The sequence below is a fragment of the Oryctolagus cuniculus genome, chromosome 7 (genome assembly GCF_051225735.1).
Source record: "Oryctolagus cuniculus isolate XC-2025 breed Fujian yellow rabbit chromosome 7, ASM5122573v1, whole genome shotgun sequence".
Taxonomy (NCBI): Eukaryota; Metazoa; Chordata; class Mammalia; order Lagomorpha; family Leporidae; genus Oryctolagus; species Oryctolagus cuniculus.
In genome coordinates, this window is record NC_142873.1 from 86,891,686 (window position 1) to 86,918,081 (window position 26,396).

The 26,396-nt window shown below is 45.2% G+C and overlaps 1 protein-coding gene across 3 annotated transcripts in view; it reads left to right on the forward strand.

Annotated features, from left to right (window-relative positions):
• Positions 1–22,212, forward strand: part of MCOLN2 (mucolipin TRP cation channel 2) — a 73,041-nt gene extending 50,829 nt beyond the window's left edge. For 2 of the 3 annotated variants that reach the window (XM_008264961.5, XM_008264962.5), the window contains exons 8-14: positions 1,124–1,236; positions 2,674–2,823; positions 4,156–4,257; positions 4,362–4,484; positions 17,012–17,218; positions 18,541–18,662; positions 21,436–22,212. In XM_008264961.5, coding sequence (XP_008263183.3) covers positions 1,124–1,236; positions 2,674–2,823; positions 4,156–4,257; positions 4,362–4,484; positions 17,012–17,218; positions 18,541–18,662; positions 21,436–21,472 — 854 coding nt within the window. In that variant the 3' untranslated portion in view covers positions 21,473–22,212. Of the gene's footprint in view, positions 1–1,123; positions 1,237–2,626; positions 2,824–4,155; positions 4,258–4,361; positions 4,485–17,011; positions 17,219–18,540; positions 18,663–21,435 lie in introns of all 3 variants that reach the window. The other variant, XR_016237225.1, reaches the window with a different exon arrangement.
• Positions 22,213–26,396: the final 4,184 nt, after the last annotated feature.

The window sequence follows — 26,396 nt, forward strand, 5'->3', positions numbered from 1 at the left end:
GGCAGAGGTGGAGAGGGGGCATGGGCATGATCACCTGGCGAGCCAGAGAGCAGAGCCACAGGGAGCACACTGTTTCACTGCCCTCCGTGTGGTCTTTCTGATGCCAGTTCTGTTCTGTCGTGGAACACAGACACCCTAGCAGCCTGCGCCAGTCCTATTACCTCCCGAAGCCTCCGCTTAGACACCATCATGGGATCAAGCCTCCACCTGCATCTCTCCCCCAGTAGCACTAATCTATTAACTGTTCACAAGAGACTTCAGGACTCGGATGTCTTCATGAGCCCGGGGAGCCAAACGCTGTTCAGTTCCCAACAGGAGAAGCCAAGGCATGCATCCTGGTGGAATGTGCTATGCATGGATGCATTAGAGGATTGGAGGGATGGGAGCATTGGGAATTCTGTGCCGAGATGGGGGTTTCTCATCTGAAACCTGAGCCTGAAAACAAGAGATCTGAGCATATGTGCCTGAGGACAGGCGCTGTTCCAGGCAGAGGGACCAGAATGTGCAAAGTCCCGGAGGTGAGAGCAGGGAAGGAGGAAGAGCAGTGTGGCCCCGCAGAGTGGAGAAGGAGGGGGCCAGGCAGGAGAGAGTGCATGGAGGAGGGTGGGGACCCTGCTGTGCGGGCTGAGAACAGCTGAGGGTAGAGTTGCATTTCCCTCCGGTGCATTCTCTCTGTTCCTGTGAATTCCAGAACAAAACCCTGCTCTCTGCTCTCCTTATTGTTCTTCCAAGAAGTTATTTTCTCTGCAGACAGAGAAAGCTCTTGTGGTTGGCCCTGTTTGCTGGGGAGGTGCCCAGGGAGGCCAGATGCAGGCACAGGGGGTTCCGAGTGGAGGGTTCCCATTTGTTTATCCTCGCCTGGCTGCAAACTTGACATCTACACTTCCATGTGAAAGAGCTCAGGGTACACCAGTCATTTTACCTTTGTTGAATTCCTTTCTACAGTCAATATTTATAAATACACTCCAGCATCCTGGGTAACAGCTCACTTTAAACGCCTGACTCTTCACATCGGGGCGTGTGTTGCCTTGTTCATAGATTTCTGCACGAGCATGGTGTACATTCGTCCCTGATACTCCCATGCAGGTGCGTTTCACCTTTGTGTTCTGTTCTTGTTCCTCAGTTCAGAAGAATACCCAGTACGTCCTGGTGTTTGATACGTCTGTCATTGTGATTTGCTTGGCATCTCTCACGCTGTGCACCAGATCCATTGTCCTCGCCCTGAGGTTGCGAAAGGTAAGTGTGTGGTTACACCTTCTCCTCCCCTTCTCAGCCTGTGCCCCCTGTCTCTGCAAACAGTGCAGGACTCACATTGTGCCTTTGGACCTGCCCTGTCTGGGACCCCTTCTCCAAATAAGATCTTTCTAGTAATGGTCCCTCTCTGCGACATTAATCAGCCCGAGGTGTAGAAAGGAAAGACTATGGGTGTGTTAGGTGGGATCACATCATTATCCTGCTTAAAACTGAGCCAGGGATTACAGGTGCACGGTGCAGAGCTCTCACGCTTGGCAATGTTTCCAGAACAAATGAGACCCTTTTAAATGCAGCAGTGAGCCTCAGAGCAGAGTAACAGCATGCGTGGGATTCATCCTGTGTGTTGAAATCAGTGTTCATTTTGACAGGGAGTCTTGGTAAATGGCTTATAATGAAGCATCAAATACTTTATTTTTCCAATAGTTTGAAAGTGCCCTTCCTGAGTTTCATTTTACCTTTTCATATGCAGGGCTCTTAGGAATGTATGCTCCAGCTCCCCCACAAACTTCTGGTTTGTGGCATGTAAGTTCTTTTTTTGTTTTTAAAATATTTATATATTTATTTGAGAGACAGAATTACTGAGAGAGAGAGAGAGGGAGAGACAGAGAGAGGTCTTTCATCCTCTGGTTCATTCCCCAAATGGCCACAATAGCCAGAGCTGGGCTAATCTGAAGCCAGGAGCTAGGAGCTTCCTCCAGGTCTCCCACGTGGATTTAGGGGCCCAAAAATTTGGGCCATCTTTTGCTGCCTTCTCAGGCCATCAGTAGGGAGCTGGATTGCAAGTGGAACAGCTAGAACTCAAAGCAGCACCTGTGTGGGTTACTGGCACCGAAGCGGAGGCTTAACCTACCACATCACAGCGCTGGCCCCTTGTGCGTAAATTCTTACCTGACTCAGGCAAATAGAAGTCAATGGGATGCTGTTTGCAGAGCAAGGAGTAATCATTTTACCTTCCTCAACCGTGACCTCTGTCAACTCACTTTGTAAATACCCACCTCTTTTACCTGTCGTCCATCCCCCTTGATGTTCTGAGTCCAAGGTCAAGGTCCTGTCTATGCGCGCACATGTTCTGCGGCTGGCCTGCTTGGCTTGGGTCCTGGCTCCGTCTCGCTGATGATGGGCTTCTCAGGGCTGCCATGGATCTGATGAGTTGATGATATGCAGAGTGTTTGGAATGAACTGAGTGTCAGCTAGTAAGTCTAGAGTCTGTGGGAGGTAGTGCATGTGTGTTTAGCCGTTGAGTTCATTGGCGGGCACTTGAATGCTCCCTTATTGCTGGGGTGCATCACAGGGAAATGTGGGCACTATAATCTCTCGAGGGGGAAAGGTCACCTCCCAGCTGGGCGCCCTGCTTCCTATTGGCTTCTTCCAGAGGGCAGTGTGGTTTGTAAGGCGTGCGTTCCCACCTGTCTGCTGCAGAGATTTCTACAGTTCTTCCTGGAGAAGTACAAGCGGCGTGTGTGTGATGCTGACCGGTGGGTGTTCATCAACGGGTGGTATGTCCTGGTCATTGTCAGTGACCTTATGACTGTCATCGGATCCATACTGAAAATGGAAATCAAAACCAAGGTGAGTGAGGTGCAGCCCATTTGGGACCGACCTTGCATTCTTCGTCCCCTTCTGTGTGACCACAGGCAGTTGAAAGCAGAAAATCCCGCAGGGGCTATGTTGAGTCTTGTTTCTCTCACTTGATTGCTTATGAAGGGGGAAAGGGAGAAGCTGCTCTACTATGGAAAGCCATAATCCTAGGAATATGCCCCCAGGAAATCTGTCAGCATCTTCAGAAGAGTGACTGAAGTCTGCTGGGGCAGCAGCGGACCCATAAACCATCACATCCCCCTGAACTTGTGTCAAGAGCCAGCGGGGGCTCTGACAGAGGAAGGCAGGGCTGGAACACTTGAGTGTCCCCCCCCACACACACTGGTGCTTGACACGTTGTATAAATCAGTTGATTGCATCTCCAAAGTCTCAACTGCTTGTCATGCATCCAGTCTGCCCTGGTGTTGGTCAGCGAGTGGCACCCACCTGGCCTAACCCCTCCGGCACCTCCCTTGCTCCATCTGACCATTTCCGCTTCCTTCAGGCTGTCTTGCCCTCTGGTCTCCACGGCCATAGCAGGTTTCTCACTGGCATTCCCCTCTTCAGCCTATCTCCCTCAGATCCATCCACATGGCTCTCAGAGAGGTCTTTCTGGAAGTATCTCTTGCTGTCTTGTTGCCTTCTACAACCCAAGTCCGCCTTTGAGCCGATGAGGCCTTCCCTCAGCCTTGCTCCCAGGGGCTTCGTTTGCCAGCTCCATCTCTGCCTCCCTGCTCCAGCTCTGGCCCTGATACTGCCCTTCCAGGACATCTTGTGCGTTCTCCACACTGCAGCTTGTTCAACCTTTGACCATTTGCCTCGGGAGCTTTCTCCAACCTGTCCTGTACTTACAGCTCTATTCCTGGGTCGCACCTGTGGGAAGCCTGCTGGGAGAAGCGAGGTATTGTGTCTCCGTTGCACTTAGCATGTTATGTTAGAATTGTGTTTGTTTCCCAGAATTCCTCGAGAGCACAAATTGGGTTGGCAAATTCTGCTGGAACTGGCTTTTAAAAATTGCTGAATTGTACTGCCTGGTACTTGACAAACTCTATCAGTTTATAGTCTTTAATGCCTAGGTTAGTGGTAAATGCAGTTTCTATTTGTGGAAGAAAATGCATTCAACCAATTGAAGAACTAAAAAGAAATGAGAAGGCGTTTGAAGCTCTGGTCTCTATTTCTCTTCTTTTTTCTTTTGAAACATCTCTTAGACTCACCTGCAGGCAGAGAGATAGTCCACTCTTTCCCATTCAATTTACAGTGAGGTTAATAAGATGAGTAGAACAGAATATTTTACTTATCCATCTTTTTTTTTTCATTCCTTAGAATCTCGCAAATTATGACCTGTGCAGCATTTTACTTGGGACATCTACGCTCTTCGCATGGGTTGGAGTCATCCGATACCTAGGTTATTTCCAAGCGTATAATGTAAGGAGCTGACCTTGCACACTGACTCGGCTATGGACCCTCATGTCTTCTTTGGGTCCTGGTGGTTATTTTTTCATTTGCCCTGATCTGTCCTTGTTTTTCAGGTGCTCATTTTAACAATGCAAGCCTCACTGCCCAAAGTTCTTCGGTTTTGTGCTTGTGCGGGTATGATTTACCTGGGTTACACCTTCTGCGGCTGGATCGTCTTAGGACCCTATCACGACAAGGTGTGTAGCACTAATTCTGCCTTCTGCAACAGGCTCTTGGAACCCCAGAGCGAGAGCTTCTGGCCTGTGCCTTCTTCCCAGCCCTCTCCCGGACATATGCTTGCTGTCAGTAGGTGCCTATCTTTGATTCGGTTTTCTTTTCCTTTTCCTTTTCAGGACTTTGGAGTTACTTTAGGATACTGAAACATGAGCTGTCTGGGCCTGACTTCAGGGGGTCACGTAGTCATATAGATGACCCTTAGATGTGAAATGTTTGGATGTGAGATCACTATAGTAAAAATGAAATTGAAAGAGGACAATTAGTAGGAAGTCTTTCTAAGTTAAAGTGTTAAGGTTTCAATCCAAGTTAGTGTAGGAGAATGAAAGTGAGTGAAGAGTCTGTCCAGAATGACCCTTGCAGGTTTGTGATGGGAATGGTAACACGTCTTGTCTTTGCAGGTGGTTCTGATTACAGCCTCGTTTTTGTGCTTTTTAAAAAATATTTATTTATTTATTTATTTTAAAGGCAGAGTTACAGAGAGAGAGAGAGAAAGAGAGGAAGAGTCAGAGAGAGATCTTCCATCCTCTGGTTCACTCCCCAAATGGCCACAATGGCCAGAGCTGGGCTGATCTGAAGGCAGGAACCAGGAACTTCTTCCAGGTCCCCCATGTAGGTGCAGAGGCCCAAGCATTTGGGCCATCTTCTGCTTTGCTTTCCCAGGTGCATTAGCAGGAAACTGGATCAGAAGTGAAGCAGCCAGGACTCGAACCTGCGCCTATATGGGATGCAGGCATTGCAGGCAGTGGCTTAAACTGCTGTGCCACAGTGCCAGCCCCCATGTTTGTACTTATTAAAGATTGGTATCTGAATTTGAAACTATTACTACACCTCATAGTCTCAGGGACATCAAAGTTACGCTAAAATGTTCTTGTTTTAAAAGGATGGATTGGATTGGTAGGCAGATGAGGAAATGAAACCAGGGAGGCCTTGTTTGCAAGCCTGTTTTGCCCGGGAAAAGAAACAACACAGAGTAGCCGCTAACACCTGCTGCTGGATCTTAGTGCGTGCTGAGCATTTCTGCATTCTCATTCATTTACTCTCCCCAACTGCTCAGACTACCCTCACCCCCACGGAGGTGCTCAGCAAACAGGGAGGTAAAAGCACAAAGGCTTTTGTAACCGATCAGCCCTAAGTTTTGGCCTTGTTAGTTGCCTTAACCAAAACCCGTGCTCAAATCTGGTTTGCAGGTTGTGCACTAGGAGCAAGCTTTCCACAAAGCCCAGTCCTTCCTTCAGTATTGTCCTACCAAATCAAGCCACGTAGCCTGGCACGCGTGGGCTCTCTCCTCTGCCAGTGTCACATTTGCTATGTCCAAAGGAAGTTATTTTTTTTCCTATTTGAGACACAGTAGGGTTAATAAAAATGACAACCTCTGGGTTACTAGTAAATCTTGATCATCTTATTGTTCTATTAATTCCATGCCATTGTTTTCAAAGCTGACTCCTGGTGTAAAAAATTGTGCTTCAATATTATCCCTGTGACCTGGAGAACTTAACCATCTCAGTGCCCAGGAAATTTTCCTTCCTCCTTTGCCTTGTGCTCCGAGAGCTTCTCCACCTCTTTGTCACCAGAGAGCAGTGTTGCACTGTGTGGAATAAATAGTGAACCTAAGGATTTAGCTTTAATTCACGGGTTCCAAGATCTCAACAACCCATGCTACCTCTTTGCACCCCTACCTCATCTTCTCACTCCCATTACGATTCTAGAAGGTGCTCAAGTATTGGTGCTTGAACTTTACTAAATGACTTCCATTCTGAAGTACTGTTTGGCAAGCTTGTTAGCCAAGTTCCTTGCTGCCCTTGTTGTGTTAAGCCTCCCCTCTTTTCCTTGTAGGGAAATGTGAGTGCAATTCAAAAAGTTCCTAGAACTGCAATTATAAGGTTGGTGTATTTTTGTGCAAAACATTTTTGAAATCCATGCATAGTAGGCATTTCCCTTGTACTTTTTGAAGAACCCTCATTTGCATAGATTTCAAAATTGTTTGCATCAAAATCAACAGATTCTTTTTTTAAGGATTTCTTTTATTTATTTGAAAAGCAGAGCTACAGAGAGAGAAGGAGAGGGAGAGGGAGAGGGAGAGGGAGAGGGAGAGGGAGAGGGAGAGGGAGAGAGAGAAAGAGAGAGATCTTCCATCCTCTGGTTCACTCCCCAGTTGGAGTAATGGCTGGGGCTATGGCTGGGCTAGGCTGAAGTCAGGAGCCCAGAGTTAATTCCAGGTCTCCCATGTGGGTGCAGATGCCCAACCACTTGGGCCATCTTCTGCTGCTTTCCCAGGTGCATTAGCAGAGAGCTAGATTGGAAGTGGAGCAGCTGGGAATCGAACTGGTGCTCATATGTGATGCCAGCGCCACAGGTGGCATCTAAACCTGCTATGCCACAGCACCGACCCCTAAACATACCTTTTAATTTCATTTCCTATGAACTTTTTGACGTTCCCTTGTATTAGTATTATTATTTTACAGAAAATAGGGCCTTACTGTATTAAACAATTTCCCCAAGGTTATCCAGCTAGTAAATTGCAGCAATGAAACACAAACCCAGGTCTGTCCGGTCCTAGTCGCTTGCTGTTATCAGTGTGCTTAGGACTTGTCTTAATCATGTCTCAAACAGACCATTGCAAAAGAGCATTTAGTTTGACCCAGGAAGCAGGGAGATACTTCTAGATCAACTGTGAGGGAGGAGTCATGTCACCCGTCTGAATCTCTTGCAGCATGTCAAGGTTACCACCCGGGAAGTGAAACGGCTGCTTTGTGAGCCTGACTGTATTTCCATGTTTCAACTCATATTCTGTCCTTTCAAAAGATGCAGTGTGATTAGGATGCTCTCGGCCAGCGCTGTCCAAGAAAAGGGTAACGTGAGCTACAAGTGAGAGCTATGTGTATACTCTAAAATGTCCTACTAGACACATTAAAAGTATTTAATTCCATTTTATTAAACAAAATGTATCCAAAAAAATTTTCAACATGTAATTTAAATAAAATGTTGAGATAGTTCATGTTCTTTTTTTTTTTTCATACTAAGTCTAGAAGTTTGGCATATACTTTTGTCCTCACAGCACTTCTGGCTACATATTGGGTGCTCAGTAGTGATTCCTGGCTAGTGGCTACCATCCTGGATATTGCACCTCTGGACTCACTTAATGTCAGCCTTCCCTTTATCTCCCTAAGGGGTGGAGGGATGAGGGATGTCACTAAGCCTGCCTCCCAGGCGTAGCCGCTCTCTCTAGCCAAGTGAATCTGTTGGAGAAATGCATACTTGGATCATTCTGTGAAGTACGAGTCTGTGGAGGGAGAGAACTTGAGTCTGTCCTGGAATTTTGTGTTTTTCTTCTCCATGTTGCTTCTTTGACTCTGAAGTTAGGACATTTTACTGTCCCCTGCCATACCCTTCCCCCTGTAGGAATCCAAGGGGACAGAATTTCCCGTATCCACCAATATCTGTTGAATCAGAGGACTTCCAATGTTACCCAAAGCATTAACTAGCTGAGCATTAAGCAAAAGTCTCTAAAATTTTTAGAATCTTAGCAACACTGAATTGAAAGTTAATCCTTTCTTGAAAACACAACAAACAAAACAATTCTAAGAAAGGAGGTACCAGGAAAGTTATGATTTCCCACTGCTGTTTGATCTGTAACTGGAGTCCCACAACACTGTCCCTTCCTGCCTTCCCATTCTACATCTATTGCCGGTGGTTCAACCAAAAGGGAGTAAAGGTACAAAAAGTGTTCATTTCTAGCACTAATGGACTTGGCACCATGCTCTCTGAAAAGCTCTGGGCATGGAGGGCTACAGACAGTTGATATTCTTCCAAAACTTCTCTTGAATTATTAAAGACTACTCTCATTTGGCTTTTACAATTCCAGAGGTGTTTTTTTTTTTTTTTTTTTTTTTTTGGCTGCGAGAAATAAATCACCAACTTGTGTTTAGATCAAGGCATTGAAAATTGCTGGGCTTTGTTGATGCCATGGGTTAAAACTGGGCAGGCCTTGTCCCTTCTCTTCACGCTTCCATGGCCTCTGGTTTTAGCCAAGTGCCTCTTGCTTCAAAGAATAGTTACCCAGTTAAAACATTTTACCTAAATCTTGCCTGAGATGCTTAGCTCCAGCTCTTGAAGCAAACTTTTATATCACTCTCGGATGTAAGCCGTGGTAGGTTATGTTTTCCTTCAAAATGGATGTTCTTTTTGGCTCAATTTGCAAAATTGTCATTTGTGGAATGAATACTTGGGTTTTCACTGTGGTTCCATAGACTCTATGAGGACTTTTAATAGAAGTAATCATTTAATATTTATAAAATGTCTACTGTGTGCCGGACATTATTGGGCTCTTCTAGACCAAGTTCTTAGAAGGAAGGGACTATGTATTATTCCTATTAATATGTGCATTGTCCAGCATGGTGCATGGAGTGTGGTGGGTGCTCAGAAATGTTTAGTGAATGAACAAGAACAAATGAGAGATTGTAGTACCTGCTTTCCAGGGACTTATGAGCCTTCGAGACTTGAAGCCATGTCCTACCAATGTCTTCTTCTAGACTGAAATCATGTATAATTTTATCTGAGAGCCAGAGAGATAGAGAGAGCTCTCCTTTTCTGGTTCACTCCCCAGATACCCATAATGTCTGAGACTGGGCTGGGCTGAAGTCAGGAGCCTGGAGCTTAATCCAGGGCTTCCACGTGGATGACAGGTGGCATATACTTTTGTCCCAACCACTTGAGCCATGAGTGCTGCCTCTCAGGATCTGCATAAACAGGAAGCTGGAGTCAGGAGCTAGAGCTGGAGTCAAACCCAAGTATTCCAGTGTGGGACATGGGTGTCCTAACTGACGGCTTAACCACTAGGTGCACCTTACTTGGAATATTTTAGAAGTTCACTTTTTTTTTTTTGACAGGCAGAGTGGACAGTGAGAGAGAGAGACAGAGAGAAAGGTCTTCCTTTGCCGTTGGTTCACCCTCCAATGGCCGCCGCGGCCTGCGCGCTGCGGCCGGCGCACCACGCTGATCCAATGGCAGGAGCCAGGTACTTCCTCCTGGTCTCCCATGGGGTGCAAGGCCCAAGCACTTGGGCCATCCTCCACTGCACTCCCTGGCCACAGCAGAGAGCTGGCCTGGAAGAGGGGCAACCGGGACAGAATCCGGCGCCCCGACCGGGACTAGAACCCGGTGTGCCGGCGCCGCTAGGCGGAGGATTAGCCTAGTGAGCCGCGGCGCCGGCCCAGAAGTTCACTTTTATTATGGAATTTTGGCCACTGAATTTGATTCTGGGTCACAATCAATTCTGTAGTAGAAAAATGACAAGGTGTGTGCCAATCATATAGTGATTCTCTTTAATATTTTGGTGGGTTAAAAAAAATTCTCATGTGCACAAGGGAGGGTGAGGTATAAGGGTCATGCGACAAGAGACCTCGAATAGCTAAAGCAATCTTGTACAACAAAAACAAAGCCGGAGGCATCACAATACCAGATTTCAGGACATACTACAGGGCAGTTGTAATCAAAACAGCATGGTACTGGTACAGAAACAGATGGATAGACCAATGGAACAGAATTGAAACACCAGAAATCAATCCAAACATCTACAGCCAACTTATATTTGATCAAGGATCTAAAACTAATTCCTGGAGCAAGGACAGTCTATTCAATAAATGGTGCTGGGAAAACTGGATTTCCACGTGCAGAAGCATGAAGCAAGACCCCTACCTTACACCTTACACAAAAATCCACTCAACGTGGATTAAAGACCTAAATTTACGTCCTGACACCATTAAGTTATTAGAGAACATTGGAGAAACCCTTCAAGATATTGGCACAGGCAAAGAATTTCTGGAAAAGACCCGGGAGGCACAGACAGTCAAAGCCAAAATCAACTATTGGGATTGCATCAAATTGAGAAGTTTCTGTACTGCAAAAGAAACAGTCAGGAGAGTGAAGAGACAACCAACAGAATGGGAAAAAATATTTGCAAACTATGCAACAGATAAAGGGTTAATAACCAGAATCTACAAAGAGATCAAGAAACTCCACAAAAACAAAACCAACAACCCACTTAAGAGATGGGCCAAGGACTTCAATAGACATTTTTCAAAAGAGGAAATCCAAATGGCCAACAGGCACATGAAAAAATGTTCAAGGTCACTAGCAATCAGGGAAATGCAAATCAAAAGCACAATGAGGTTTCACCTCACCCCGGTTAGAATGGCTCACATACAGAAATCTACCAACAACAGATGCTGGCGAGGATGTGGGGAAAAAGGGACACTAACCCACTGTTGGTGGGAATGCAAACTGGTCAAGCCACTATGGAAATCAGTCTGGAGATTCCTCAGAAACCTGAATATAACCCTACCGTTCGACCCAGCCATCCCACTCCTTGGAATTTACCCAAAGGAGTTTAAATTGATAAAGAAAAAAGCGGTCTGCACCCTAATGTTTATTGCAGCTCAATTCACAATAGCCAAGACCTGGAACCAACCTAAATGCCCATCAATGGTAGACTGGATAAAGAAATTATGGGATATGTATTCTTTAGAATACTATACCGCAGTAAGAAACAACAAAATCCAGTCATTTGCAACAAAATGGAGGAATCTGGAACACATCATGCTGAGTGAAGTAAGCCAGTCCCAAAGGGACAAATACCATATGTTCTCCCTGATCGGTGACAACTGACTGAACACCAAAAAGGAAACCTCCTGAAGTGAAATGGACACTATGAGAAATGGTGACTTGATCAGCATAGCCCTGACTGCTAATGGACAACTTAATACATTATCCCTCATAGTATTTTTTTTTTTGTCTGTTCTACTTAATATGACTGGTTTAATTCTGTAATTATCACACAGTTATTCTTAAGTGTTGAAAATTAACTGAAATGTGATCCCTGTTAAACATAAAAGTGGGAATAAGAGAGGGAAGAGATGTATAATTTGGGGCATGCTCGGGCTGACTTGCCCCAATTGGTAGAGTTGGAAACATACTAGGGGATTCCAATTCAATCCCATCAAGGTGGCATGTGCCAATGCCATCTCACTATTCCAAGTGATCAATTTCAGTTCACAATTGATCATAATGAAAGGACTAAGAGTCAAAGGGAGCACATAAACAAGTCTAGTATCTGCTAACACTAACCGATAGAATAAATAAAGGGGAGAGTGATCCAACATGGGAAGTGAGATACTCAGCAGACTCATAGAATGGCGGATGTCCTAAATAGCACTCTGGCCTCAGAATCAGCCCTAAAGGCACTCGGATCTGGCTGAAAAGCCCATGAGAGTATTTCAGGCATGGAAAGCCAAGACACTCTGGCAAAAAGATCTCTGTGAGTGAGATCCCAGTGGAAAGAACAGGTCTTCAAAGAGGGAGGTGCCTTTCTCTGAAGGGAGGAGAGAACCTCCACTTTGACTATGACCTTGTCTAAACAAGATAAGAGTCGGAGAACTCAAGGGGCTTCCATAGCCTTGGAAACTCATGACTGGTGCATAGGGAGATTACTGATGCCATAAACAGGAGTGTCAATTTGTAAAGTCAACAACAGGAGTCACTGTGCACTTACTCCTCATGTAGGATCTCTGTCCTTAATGTGCTGTACACTGAGGCTTAATGCTATAACGAGTACTCAAACAGTATATTTCACTTTGTGTTTCTATGGGGGTGCAAACGATTGAAATCTTTACTTAATGTACACTAAACTGATCTTCTGTTAAAAAAAAAAAAAAAAAAAAAAGAAACTATCAATTCCCAACTTGACTCTCACTGGGATTAAACATGACAATAGGTCTGATCTGATTTCATCATCATTTAAAAAAAATCATCTATTATTTTTCACTTTATGTTTCTGTGTGGGAACAAACTGTTGAAATCCTTACTTAAGGTATACTAAGCTGATCTTCTGTATACTAAGATAATCGAAAATGAATCTTGATGTGAATGGAAGGGGAGAGGGAGTGGGAAAGGGGAGGGTGGTGGGTGGGAGGGACGGTATGGGGGGGAAGCCATTGTAACACATGAGTCGTACTTTGGAAATTTATATTCATTAAATAAAAGATAAAAAAAAAAAAAAAAAAGGGTCATGCGATTCCTTAATGTTGAGACGGATATTGGATCCCAACTGACAGTAATGACCACACAGGAAACTAGGGAATGAATTTGGTGTGTGCTCTTCACTATTTGCAGTTCTGAAACCTATAGCAGACATTAGGGGTTCTTAAAACTAAGGAAAGGAATGGACTAGATTTCAAATGAAACTATGAGAGATATGAATTCTTAAGGGTACTTCCAGAGTTGTAAGTGACATTCATATAAATCAGCTTTCACTCTACTGTCTTAAGGCGAGTAGAGGAGGAAAATATGTATTTGAGAACTGCCTGGTTGTTGAAGAATCTGCATATTGTTAAGGGATAGGCTCACCTGATGCTCCTTCCAGGGCTCTCTGGAGAGTGACTGGTTTAGTCCGGCTCATCAGTTGTTACAGAACAGGCATGGGTGTGATCCACCATGAACTGTACTCTGCCCAGTCCAGCTGAGAGACAGGAAGTATAAAACATGTTTACTATCTCCTGGGGTCTAGAGAAGTGTGTGTAAAAACAATTAGGGCTGGCATTGTGGCGTAGCAGGTTAAGCCTCTGCCTGTGACACCGGTATCCCAAATGGGTGCCAGTTTAAGACCTGGTTGCTCCACTTCCAATCCTATTGTGCCTGGGAAAGCAACAAAAGATGGCCCAAGTGCTTGGGCCCCTGCACCCACGTGGGAGACCCAGAAGAAGCTCCAGGCTCCTGACTTTAGCCTGCCCCAGTCCTGGCTGTTGTGGCCATTTGAGGAGTGAACTAATGGATGGAAATCTGTCTGTCTGTTTCTCTCTCTCTCCCCTTTTCTTTCTGTAACTCTGCCTTTCAAATGAATAAAAAAAATTAGAAAGCCATCCCATACTTTGCCCTGTAGTTCTTACTGACAGAGAATAGAGAAGAGATCAGAGCTGCCAGAGATGTCTGCCTTGATCTAGACTTTGAATTGTCTTGAGTGTTGATGAGACAGAAAAGAAGACAGAGCAGACAGCAAGTGAAGAACATAAGTCCCATGGGGAAAAGACATAGAAATGGGGCTGATGTCTTGGGAGGAGACAAGCACAAGATGCTAACACTGACAGGAGATGTAATGAGGCCACATGAAGAAAGAACTTATCCCAGTCTTCTTGGTTTGGATTTCTACTTTGCAACCAGACTGAGTATAATCTTTTGCAAGCAATGGCCTGAAAACCATCTTCTACGAAGTTTAAGATTTACTGTAGCTTGAACTAAAGGGTAAGGAAGTTGCAGTGAAAAGTACTTCCTTGGAATTTTCTGTACAAATCCTGTTACAAGTTGGTGTCAGAGTGGAGTAGAAAGGATGGAGCAGGGAAACATGTCACATGTCACGTGGTTGAAGGGGGCAAGATTGAACCATTCAATATTTAGCTTTAAGTATTCATTTCTATTTTGGAATACAGATTTCTTTGGTAGGATATTGGAATCACTGGCACAAATGGGGAAATTTGGAAGAAACGCTCATTTTCCTGGTTTGGATGGCGGGAAGTTTTATTTTGTTGCATATGAAGTAATAGTATAATTTACAAGTGAAGATGTCTCTTAGACATTCATAAGGCCCTTAGAGAGGAGAGAACCTCCACTTTGACTATGACCTTGTCTAAACAAGATAAGAGTCGAAGAACTCAAGGGGCTTCCATAGCCTTGGAAACTCATGACTGGTGCATAGGGAGATTACTGATGCCATAAACAGGAGTGTCAATTTGTAAAGTCAACAACAGGAGTCACTGTGCACTTACTCCTCATGTAGGATCTCTGTCCTTAATGTGCTGTGCATTGAGGCTTAATGCTATAACGAGTACTCAAACAGTATATTTCACTTTGTGTTTCTATGGGGGTGCAAACTGTTGAAATCTTTACTTAATGTACACTAAACTGATCTTCTGTTAAAAAAAAAAAAAAAGAAAAGAAACTATCAATTCCCAACTTGACTCTCACTGGGATTAAACATGACAATAGGTCTGATCTGATTTCATCATCATTTAAAAAAAAATCATCTATTATTTTTCACTTTATGTTTCTGTGTGGGAACAAACTGTTGAAATCCTTACTTAAGGTATACTAAGCTGATCTTCTGTATACTAAGATAATCGAAAATGAATCTTGATGTGAATGGAAGGGGAGAGGGAGTGGGAAAGGGGAGGGTTGTGGGTGGGAGGGACGGTATGGGGGGGAAAGCCATTGTAACCCATGAGACGTACTTTGGAAATTTATATTCATTAAATAAAAGATAAAAAAAAAAAAAAAATAAGGCCCTTAGAGCAACCCCCAAGCCAAGCCACACTGACTTAAAGGACACTCAGGTCCCCACACCTGAAGCAGAATTTTGTTTAAAACTCTACAATAATTTGTTTCATCTGTGTTTCTCAAAACTGTATTCTTTTTCCTACCAGGTCATCACTAACTTTTCCCATTCATCTAGTGTTTAACCCTTTAACCCTAGAGATATAGGCTTATTAAGCACATGCTGGATTTTTTAAATTCATTATTTTTAAAGTATTTTTGATAGGCAGTTAGAAAGAGAGTCCCATCTGGTGGTTCACTCCCCAGACGCCCACAACAGCTGAGGCTGGGCTGGGGATGAAACCAGGAGCTGGGAATGCAATGCAGTTCTCCCACATGGGTGGCAGGGACCCAAATACTTGAGCCATCACCATTGCTTTCCAGGATCCTCGTTAGCAGGAAGCTGGAGTCAGGAGCTGGAACCAGGCACTGCAATATGGAACACAGATGTCTTAACTAGTGTCTCAACAGCTAGGCTAAATGTCTACTCCTGCTCTTGGTTTTAATCAGTGTGGCAGTAGTCTGTCAGCCACTCAAGGCCAACATGGCTGCCTGTGGGATTCCAGTGATAGTCCATATTAGCTTCCCTCAAATCCTAAACTCCAGGTGTATACCTTCAACAAACTTCCTAATGCCAACATTGTTAGCTGGCACCTCAAACTCACCTTGTCTAAGATTGAGCCCATTAATAGCCCCTTTCTTTCCCTATGCCAGACTTGTGTTCTCCTTGGTCTTCTCCCATTCTGGTCAGAGCTCTCCTGCCTCACCTGGATTTCTGCAATTACTTCTCCCTGCCCCAAGGATTTTCCTGTTCTCCACCTTCTACATGCAATTGATTACCTTTTAGAAACTTAAATCGTGTTACCCTCTGGTTGCAATTCTTTTTACTAGTTTCTAGTTGTAGGCTGGGTTAAGCCCCCGCTTATGTACCAGGCCCAAAAGACCACGTGCAACATGGCACAAACATGCCTCGTCAACTGCTCCTCATTGGCTCAGCCCCATGTCATTCACAGCCATTGAGCAAATCCTTCCCAGCCTTCCTTGCTGGTGAGCACCTCAGCCTCCAGGCCATGTTTTTTTCTCAGGCATCCCAACCCAACTCCACCCCTAGGCTTTATGGTGGGGCTGAATTGTGGCCTGACCACTTGTTAGGGTGGGACCCATTAGCCATGATTACTCCTCCCTCAAACTTTCCCATGCCTGGAAATCTTTACTTTTTAATGTGCGAAAACTGGAAAGGCTACAGTGTAATCATTCATTTAGCCATATGTTGCTGTTGTAGTATATATCTGCTACAGTTCTGCCAGAAATCGGGTTAGCAGATTGTAGCCTGAAAAAGGTTAAGCTTAGACCCATTAAGAGGAAAAGGCATTACGCACCGAAGTGTTCATTCCACTGTTCTTTATAATAGCAAACATTATTGCGGTGTCCAGTGACTGGGAATTTGACATTTCCAAGGAGTGATACATTGTACAACAAACACTCTACATATGTAAATAACCTAAGAAGCTGCTTATGCTAAGTGGAAAAAACTCAGGATCCACAATTGTTAGATGACATATTATGAAAATATAAAAAGTGTATGGAGGTGGTGGGGCATTTGGCCTAGGGATTAGATGCTTGTTAAGGAACATATGTCCCACATTGGAGTACCTGGGTTCGATTCCTGGCTCTGGCTCCCAATTCCGGCTTCGAGCTTATGCTTGCTCTGGGAGGCAGCGAGTGAGGACTCAACTAGCTGGGTTCCTGACAGCCACGTGGAAGACCTGGATGGAGTTCCTTGCTCCCAGCTTTGGCCCAGTCCAGTCCTAGTTGTTACAGGCATTTGAGAAATGAACAAGCAGGGGGGGAGATCCGTCTCTGTCTGCCTCTCAAACAAAATGAATTAATTAATCAGTTAATTAATTAATTTTTAAGTGCATAGGAAGAATCTGAAGGGACTAGCAAGAGATTATCACTGAGAGTGTGGAGGGAGGTTTTGAATAAAATTTCCCTCTTTCTTGTGGTGACCCAGTTTAAATGAGTAAGTTACTGGGAATGATGATACAGCTCTAACAACAGGAGCTAACCAGATACCTGTGCTTTTTAGGATACCCTGTCTCAAAATCTGTTGTTTTGTTTCCACCCACAGTTTGAAAATCTGAACATAGTCGCCGAATGCCTGTTTTCTCTGGTCAACGGGGATGACATGTTTGCGACCTTCGCACAGGTCGAGCAGAAGAGCGTCTTAGTGTGGCTCTTCAGTCGTCTCTATTTATATTCCTTCATTAGCCTTTTCATATATATGATTCTCAGCCTTTTTATTGCACTTATCACAGATTCTTATGACACCATTAAGGTAAGCATTTATCGGTAATTGCTTCCCCAGGAAAACCACTGCAAATTGTGTATAGATTACAACTTCATCGTATACGTTTTTCCCTTAAAATATTGCAGTTCTGCTTAGATTTTGACGGTTTGTAGAAAGAAAGCTGTTAAATGCTATTGATCAGTTTTAAGTATGCAACTAGGACATTGTCATTGTTACCAGACCCAGGTGGATTTGCTTGCAGATCAGGTGGGCAGGAGGAAAGGAGTGGGTAAGGATGGGCCAAGTATGGGGAGTCAAGTTGTTGGCCGCTGCCCGTGTGGCACCCTGGAACCCGGGTTGGGACAGTTAAGTGCCAGCGATAAGGCGCCACTGCCACCCTGACCACCCTCCAGACACTGACACAGACAGGATGACGTGGTCACTTCTGTGGAGCAAGTTTCCTTTAAATCGTGAAAGCAAAGATTTTTGTGACGGTGGCTTCCAGCTTTCCTAGGCCACCGGATGGGCTCTGTGTCCTCCGAGCCTGGGCCCACGTCACTGGTTGATAGCTTGGGGAAGTGCTCTTTCTCAGGTGCTGCTTACCTCTACAGCAGGTGGTTGTGCTTGGAAAGCCCTGCTCTAGGATCAGTGTTGGCAACTTTGGGTGCTGTCCTCTGCTTCACCACTCTTAGACTGACCCAGAAGAAAGGCAGACCAGTGGAGAAACTCCTGGGCTTGTTTTGAGCATGTGTGGAGACTGTGGTTTAGGTGGGAATGAGGACTGGCTTGAGCAGTGGGACTTGGGTGGAAGGAGAACTATACCTTCCTGCCCTGCAGGTGCATGGCTTTCCTGTGGCAGTGTCCCTGGGGTGGGCCACTGCTCAGTGTTGGGGAGGATGACCTCCCTAGTCATAGGGGGGGGGTGTCTCAGGATCTTTGTGTTTTGGAAAACCCTACTGTCTTCTGTCCCACTAAACGACCCCTTTCATAAAAGTAGAGAAAAGAGAAATTGCTTTCCAAGCAATTGTACTTGGGCCGTATATGCAGGGGAATCTTATCTGATCTTGCAAAGGCACTCACACTTTAGACTTTTCATTATTTCTTTCGTTTTCCTTTTCAACACACCCCTCCCCTGCTCTACCTTGGCCTGCTTTCTGGAGTTTTCCTTTGGATTGTTCTCTGTCCCCGTGGTGGCCCTGGCTTGGCGTTCTGTACAGATTGATTCATCATTGTTAATATTGCTTTTTGGCCCTGAGCTGGCAATGTGGGAGAGTTTTGTTTTAGCAAAGGTGGATTTTTGTTCATTGACAATGGGAGCACTTTCTTGAGCTCTGTAAATAAAATAATGGCCTTGTACACTTTATTTAAAGAGATACCAACAGAACGGGTTTCCTGAAACAGACCTGCAGGAGTTTCTGAAGGGGAGTGGCCGTGAAGGGGAGCATCAGAGAGAGCCCTCAGCCTTCCTGTCCTGCACCTGCTGTCGAAGGAGGTCAGTGTTGTGCTTGATCGGCACGTTCCTGAGACAAGCTGCTCTGTTGCGCTGAGAAGGAGTCATCCCAAGGTTAACGCTGAACCTGGGAGCCAGCTCACTGTGGGAAATCAGCCATCTTTCCTGTCTTCCCTCCCACTAGAAAAGACTTTAGGAATGAATCGTTCCTTTTCAACAGGGCTGTTAGGAAGCAACAGGACATACTGAAATCTCTTAGGAAGAGTAAGAGACTCTTGTGAGAAGCCATGAATTATGCCCCTCGAGTCAAGAAACTGATTAAGTGGCCAGAGCAAGAGGTTTGAGCTCTCATTGTTGGAGGCGGAGCCCTGGGCTCGCCAACGCGTTTTCCCTCTTCACAGTGGAAACAGAGCAGGAAGCCTGCTGAACAGCACGCTGACGTGTCCTCGGCTGGAGCGCACACCGGTAGCTCCTTGTCATCAGCTGTGCTTGTCAGGACCCACAGAAAAGTGGTCTGGACCTCGTGGACAAAGCACACCACAGAGTGGGTTGGGACCGCGTGGGGGTTAGATGAGCACCGTTTTCCTAAGTGTGCCCATGTTTATTTTCATCCTAAGTCAGGAGTGGGGATTTGTAACAAGAAGGAGACCCTCTCCGTGTCTCTTCAGGAGGATTCCCTAAACCAGCTTCTCCAAGTAGATAGAAGAACATAATTACTCCCCAGAACCACAGGGTGTATTTTTCTGTTAATCAATGCATCCGCAGCTTGGGATTTGGAAGGCTACAACTGAGCATGTCCGAGAATGTCTGGTAAATATGAAATGAGATCTTCCGAGCAGAGGTAGGCTTTTAAAATCACATTTCATCCTCTCAGAGCATTAAGTTGCTGCAGTGGAAGCCGGGATGAAGGGAAATTAATTTTCTTAATAGGCAGCAGCCTCCTAGGAGTCGCGCGGGCTAAGGAAAGTCTCTCAGCGTTGATTTTCTATTGTGTAGTTAACGGCAAGGGACAAACATTCACTGGCGAATGTAGCTGTGAATTCTGAAAAGCAATTGCTAGGTCTTTGGTGTGTTTGAGTTTTAGCCTTGGTTGGCCCCTCAGCACACCCTAGAGGGTTGCTCCGTCTGTCTTCTTGTGCAGCATGTGGACTGAGTGAAGAGATCTGAGGAGTGGACTGAGGGACTGACTGCTGAGATTGGGCCTGAGTGCTAAGAAGGGCAACGTGGACAGGCAATCTGCTCTCGAGGGTGCCGAGTGCGGTTGAGAAGATGCATGGCACGAAAGAGGAGTTCGTGCTCATCAGGAGGAAAGAAGGAGTTAAAGGGTAGAAGAGAATCCACAGAGGAAATCAGCGATGGAACTGGGAACTGGAATGATGAAAGATTAAAAAAAAAAGGGGGGGGGAATATCGAAACATAGAAGTAGCTGTTGCCATGTTAACAAAAAGATGGTTGTGAGTGAGGTCGGCTGGAGCAGCTACAGTGGAGTTATTAGAACAAAGCCCCCCATCCCTGGGAAGAGGGGGTTGCAAGGAAGCTGCAAAGAAGGAATAAAGGCTGTGGGACCAGCTGGAAGGAAATGGACTATACTGGGGCTTGAGAACATGTGATGGCTTTGACGCCACCAAAAATTTACTGTAGCTCAATGACTGTCAGGAATAGAACTGGAGAATGGGATAAACTGAGGAAGGCCACGAGCAGAGGATGAATACTGGAGAAGGAACTCACCAAGGCCACAGATTAGACTCTGTGCTCCCTGTCTGCTGGCCATGATGGCGGCACCTGTCCATCACAGCTCTGCCTCCTGCAGAGCATGCGTGTAGCCATTCATTTCCAACAGTCTAGCAACCAAGCCACAAAGGTGCCTTCCAGTTGTTGGCAGGGCCTCTCACCTGATGTGTTGTCAGCCTTTTGTGACTTCAAGTGAAACACCCAAGGGGAGCTTCTTGGGAAGGAAACGTTTTCTTGAGTTTGCAGTCTGGAGGGTGCAGTTGAGGACTGGGCGACCCCATAGTGCAGTGTCTGGTGGAAACTGGCCATAGTAGGTGTGGAGGTATGACCACCTAGAGATCCTGGAAACAGAACAACTAGACGGAACTTGAACTCAAATCAGCAGCCCTCTCCAGAGAACTGTCTTAGGGCATACCCCCAGTGACCTAAAGACCTCCCCCCAGACCCACCTCTCAGATGCCAAAATTAGATCACATATCAATCAATTAGACATTAAACATCCGCATGAGTTTTGGAGATACAAGTTCCAGTTAACCCACAACATGTGAACACTAGAACACCTGCATTTTTGTTTTGGACCCTGCCTTGACCAAGTGTGTCTCAGGCCCTCTCCTAACCCTCTTTCCATCAGCATGAGTTAGATGATCTCTGGAACCCCTTCCAGTTCTAAAGCGATGTGGCTCTTTGGAGAGAGATGCTTGATAGAACAGATGCAGAGTTGACTTTTCCTCCTCTCTACCATGACGAAGGAGGGGAAAAACTGGCTCTCCCAGCCACTGGTAAGGCTTTGTTGAGGAGGGGAAGGAAGGGTCCTGGATGGATGGTGCTTCACAGTTTGTTTCCAAAAGCTCTACTCAAACTTCAGACCATCCAAATTCCCTGATCCATTTTTCCTGTTATTCATTTCATGCGACACTGAAAAATGGAATTAAAAGGTAGGTTTATTTTGGTGTGGAAAAGTTTTGAAATCCATGCATAGTTTTGTCATAATACACATTTTTTTTTAACATCTTCAGACCCTTTATGTGTCTCCTAGAAGATTTTTAAATCATTGCTCTCTTTTCTCCACCCCTTTCTGTTACAGGGAAGGAAGCGATGACCACTTGATACTTATTAACTAAAGTCCTCTTGCCAAGGAAAATTAAGTTTCAGTGACAATGCAGAGGAACCCCATACGGCTTGGACCAGCAGTTCCAAAAAGATTTATTTAATTGTGGGTTGGAAAAGAGGAGTGGCTGTCAGCTGTCTGGCCACAACTGAAGTTCCACAGTTGCTTTTTATAAACTTGGATGATGAAGAATAGACCACAGGCTACTACCCGGCACTGGTGCAATTGAACCGTGATAATGAAATGCTCTACTCGTTTGTTAATGATGGCATGATTGGACAAAACAGCACATTTCAGAGGATGCCAGTCAGTAGTATCTAAGGCATCAGTTTAAATCGTCAAATAAGGTTTCATTGTCAAAGTGATCATTGGGTTTGAAGACATTTGTCTGTTCGGCCTGCACAGAAGCCAAATTGGTTGCAATAGCAAATTAAAGTTTCTTAGCTGGACAGCCTTTCAGTGACCCAGAGAAAACAGTCACAACAGAAGAAGACTCCTCAAAGTGAGCATTTCTTGCCTACTTTATTCTTCAGCAGAATAGGAAGCAGCATTTGGCCTGGACGGTAGGATGTGTAGGAAAGCGTCATTTGGCTGTCTTGTCATGTGTGCTAATTGTTGATTGTCCACTCACGAACTAAACTGTTAGCAGTGATGAGTCATTTTAGTAATGAAACTCCTCTGTGGTGGGAATTTGCTTTTCTCTAGCAAGGAAATATGGTATACTTTCCCCCAATAAATTTATTTTTTATCATACTATATGGCACTACTACTTTTTAAAAATGCAGTATCTTTTAACGTCTACCCAGTAAAGGTTTTTGATCACAACTTCATTAATCACTGGTCTCCAAGAAGGATTTTTCACTTTCTTGAAAGCAGTAAAGGAGACACAGGAGCTCATATTGAAGTTATTCAATCGATGCTTATGATAATGATTTGTGAGGTTAAGATCATTTCATGCATAGAATTATTCCATACTTGAGCTATCTCGGGAGTCAGCTACCTTAGATTTATTGATGAAGAGCAGAATTTGAATGAATTTGGACCCTCATCCCAGGGCTGTCCTTGTCTTTCCCTGGCTTTAGCCGTGGCCCTCTCCCTGAAGCCCCCCCACCCAGACTTCTTCCTCTTCTCCCCTTCCTGTCCTTGCTCCCATTCTTTCTACATGTGTCTAAACCAAATCTGTGCCAAGCAGATAATCCTATTAATAACATTACAGCTTGTAAGAGAGTAAGGGAGTCATGTTTACACACAGAATACTTTGCTAAATTTACCATTTGGGGGGCAGCATTTGCTGTAATGACTAAGATGCTGCTTGGGATGCCCTCCTCCCACATTGGAGCACCTAGGTTCAAGTCCTGGCTCTGCACTTCGTTCCAGATACCTACTAATGCACACTCCGGGAGGCAGAGATGGATGACTCAGTAATTGGGTCCTTGCCACCCGTGTGGGAGACCCTGATTGAGCTCCTGGCTCTTGGTCCCAGCCTAGCCCAACCCTGGATACTTTAGGCATTTGAAGAGTGAACCAGTAGAACAGAGATCTCTGTTTGTGTGTCTGTCTCTCTGCCTTTCAAATAGGTAAAATAAATATACTTCAAAAATAAAATTATTATTTTAGTTAACGTCCTTTTTTCACACACACACAAAGTCAAGAGTTATGTTAGATTTTTAAACTAAAAGCCATTATGCTGGTGGTTCTGGGGTTATTTGCATGGCACCAGAATCAAGTATGTAATTAGAGTGCTTAGTAACTTCTGGGTATGTCCCTGTGTGCTTAAGTCTCTTACTTGTTGTGCAGCTGTGACTGCCATTTAAATAGAAGATTCATGATGGATTTCCACACTCATGTCATTCTTTTATTGGCTTTCATGTTTCCTTTTCTTTCTCTTCACTACAGCTTGACAAAACAAATTCAGGAAGAAAAATCTTTTTCAAGGTCACCTTGCATCAGTGGAAACATTGTTTTCTCCCTTTTAAAATAATTTCAAGCAGTTTACATGTAACCAACTGAATTATCTACTTGGATTTTATTGAAAAATGTTGTATTGTAACTCTGCTAATAGACATGTCTGGGATAAACAATCTTCTCTCTTACCATAGGCCTCCACTTGAAGTATTCAACTGAAATACATGTTCTTTCTGCCTATTGATTTCATTCTGAGAACTCTAATCCTTGTAGGAGTTACCTCTTTGGCTTGCAGTGTCACAAAGCCAGATACACATCTTAACCCTATAGGCTTCTGGCTGGGAGAAAAGAGCCCTTTGTGGGAGCCATGTAGACAGATGTGAGCTGAAATGCTAGCTTACCCTGTGCTTAGAGGCCCTGAGCATTTTGCTTCTTAGTGAAGATGATAAACTTCAACCAAGTGAGATTGAAATATAAATCACATAACTCACACAAACCCTGGCACTGAATGAAACCTGTCCTCTTGAGTCTCTGCCATGAATGTAAGTAGGTTCCAGGAGAACATGGAATAGTGCAGACATTAAGAGCATTGCTTTGGGGCCATCACTGTGGTGTAGCGGTTTAAAGCCCTGGCCTACAGTGCCAGCATCCCATATGGACACTGGTTCGAGTCTTGGCTGCTCCACATGTGATCCATCTGTCTGCTATGGCCTGGGAAAGTAGTAGGAGATGGCCCAAGTGCTTGGGCCTGTGCACCTGTGTGGGAGACCTAGAAGAAGCTTCTGGCTTCTAGCTCTAGCCATTGCAGCCATCTGGGGAGTGAACCAGTGGATGGAAGACCTCCCCCCTCCCGCCTCTGCCTATCTGTAACTCTGTCTTTCAAATAAATAAATAAATCTTAAAAAAAAAAAAAAGAGCATTGCCTTTGCAACCCGTCTGCCCCCTGCCATCCAGACTCCTTAGGCAGGTTATACCTTGCCTCAATTCCTCATCTATTAAACAGGAATTGTGAGAATTGGATGAGTCAAACATAAAGTGCATAGAACAGAGCATAACTTTTAAGTGCTCAATGAACATTAGCTCTTCAAAAAGTTGTTTTTCTCGCATGGTCTCCAGACGGCCGAATCTATTCACCTGGGGCAGTCAGAGTAATCTTTGTTTTGTAATGAGCTCACCATGCACTTTTGGTTTATTTGGTTGTGGTTTGGCCTTTAAGTGTTGAAAAGTCCTCCATCCATCCTTGTCCTGGGGGTAATTGTCAGTTCAATCCCAAGGAGTTCCCACTTAGCTGTGCAGGAGTGGCGTGGAGAGGCAGCCTACTTCTCTGCCACTAGGGGCACAGCTGTCCTGATGGAGGGGTGAAGGCTCCAGAGGCGCCTAAGCTGTGACACAGCGCCAGCTTTCACCCTGGGCAAGACCCTCAGTCCTCTGCTGAGAACCTGCTACTTAGCCAGATTTCTCAGAATGTGGGAAAATACTGGGCAACTTCTCAGCCCACTGCTGCTCCAAGGTGCTGAATGCAAAAAGGGTAAGAGAAGATATTTGGGACAAACTCTTCATGAGATTCCAGACATTGCTCCCCAACTTCTGCTGAGGGCTGCGCTGTACCAGTGGTGAGAGGGGGTGTTCTGACCCACTGGAAGTCCAGGTCAGGAAGTCCGGGCTCCTGAGAAGTGTAGTAACTCAGACTGGTGATTTGAGGCAAGTAGCTAGTCACCCTCTCATGCGTCAGGACCTTCATGTTCAAAATAGCCCAGCATTGTCTATTATATCCAGGCCTCTAAAGTCATTAGGAAAGAACATTCGCCGAGCCACTACCCTGGGTTTCACCAGAGTTCTTTGCTGGAAATACAAAGAGCTGTGATTTCCAGATCTGTCAATGTTTCACTTATGATGGCCCAGGTACGACAGTTAACAGTGCATGAGCAGACCTCACTTTGTTGCTAATTTAGTCCATCTTTGTTTTCATGTAACTTGGGCAGGAACAAGTGCTGAACACCTCTGCTATTCCTTTTTTTCCACTTGCCCTGTCCCAGGGTTTGATGCTGATGGTAGCGTGGGGCCGGCCTCGTGGCTCTATGAGCCATGTGCTCTCTGAGAACCCTGCCCTTAGTTTGATGGCCTGCTCCACAGTCCTGAAATCTTCCAGATGTGGTGAGGCAGTCAGCTGCATTTTCATTTTCCAGTGGGCCCATAAGTTATGTAGCTAATCCTGAGGCTATGAAACAGGAACTTGGTGATCAAAGCACAACTTTTTTTTTTTTTTTTTTTTTGACAGGCAGAGTGGACAGTGAGAGAGAGAGAGAGAGAAAGGTCTTCCTTTGCCGTTGGTTCACCCTCCAATGGCCGCCGCGGCCAGCACGCTGCAGCCGGCGCACCGCGCCTATCCGATGGCAGGAGCCAGGTACTTATCCTGGTCTCCCACGGGGTGCAGGGCCCAAGGACTTGGGCCATCCTCCACTGCACTCCCTGGCCACAGCAGAGAGCTGGCCTGGAAGAGGGGCAACCGGGACAGAATCCGGTGCCCCGACCGGGACTAGAACCTGGTGTGCCGGCGCCGCAAGGCGGAGGATTAGCCTAGTGAGCCGTGGCGCCAGCCAAAGCACAACTTTTAAGAAGAGGCTAGAGACCCAGTATTGTACATTTTAATTTAATACATTTAAAAGAAAGAACCTGAGTTGGAATTGCTTTCTTTAAAAAAAAAATAGAATTTTTTAGAGCAGTTTTGGGTTTGCTGCAACATTGAGAAGGTACAGAATTCTTGTATCCCATCTACCCCACACATAGCAGAACCTCTCCCTTTACCATCACCCCAGCTCCAGAGTGCTACACCAGGGCTTGTTACAGTGCAGTCCCTGAACCTACACTAACTCCTTGTTATCACCCAAAATCAGTTGTTTCTCTTTGGATCCACTTTTATTGCTGTACAGTCCGTGAGTTTGGACAAAGGTAATTATATTAATGTATTGACCATTATAGTAATAAAAAGAAGTTTCACTCCCCCCAAAAATCCTCTACCTGGTCATTCCTTC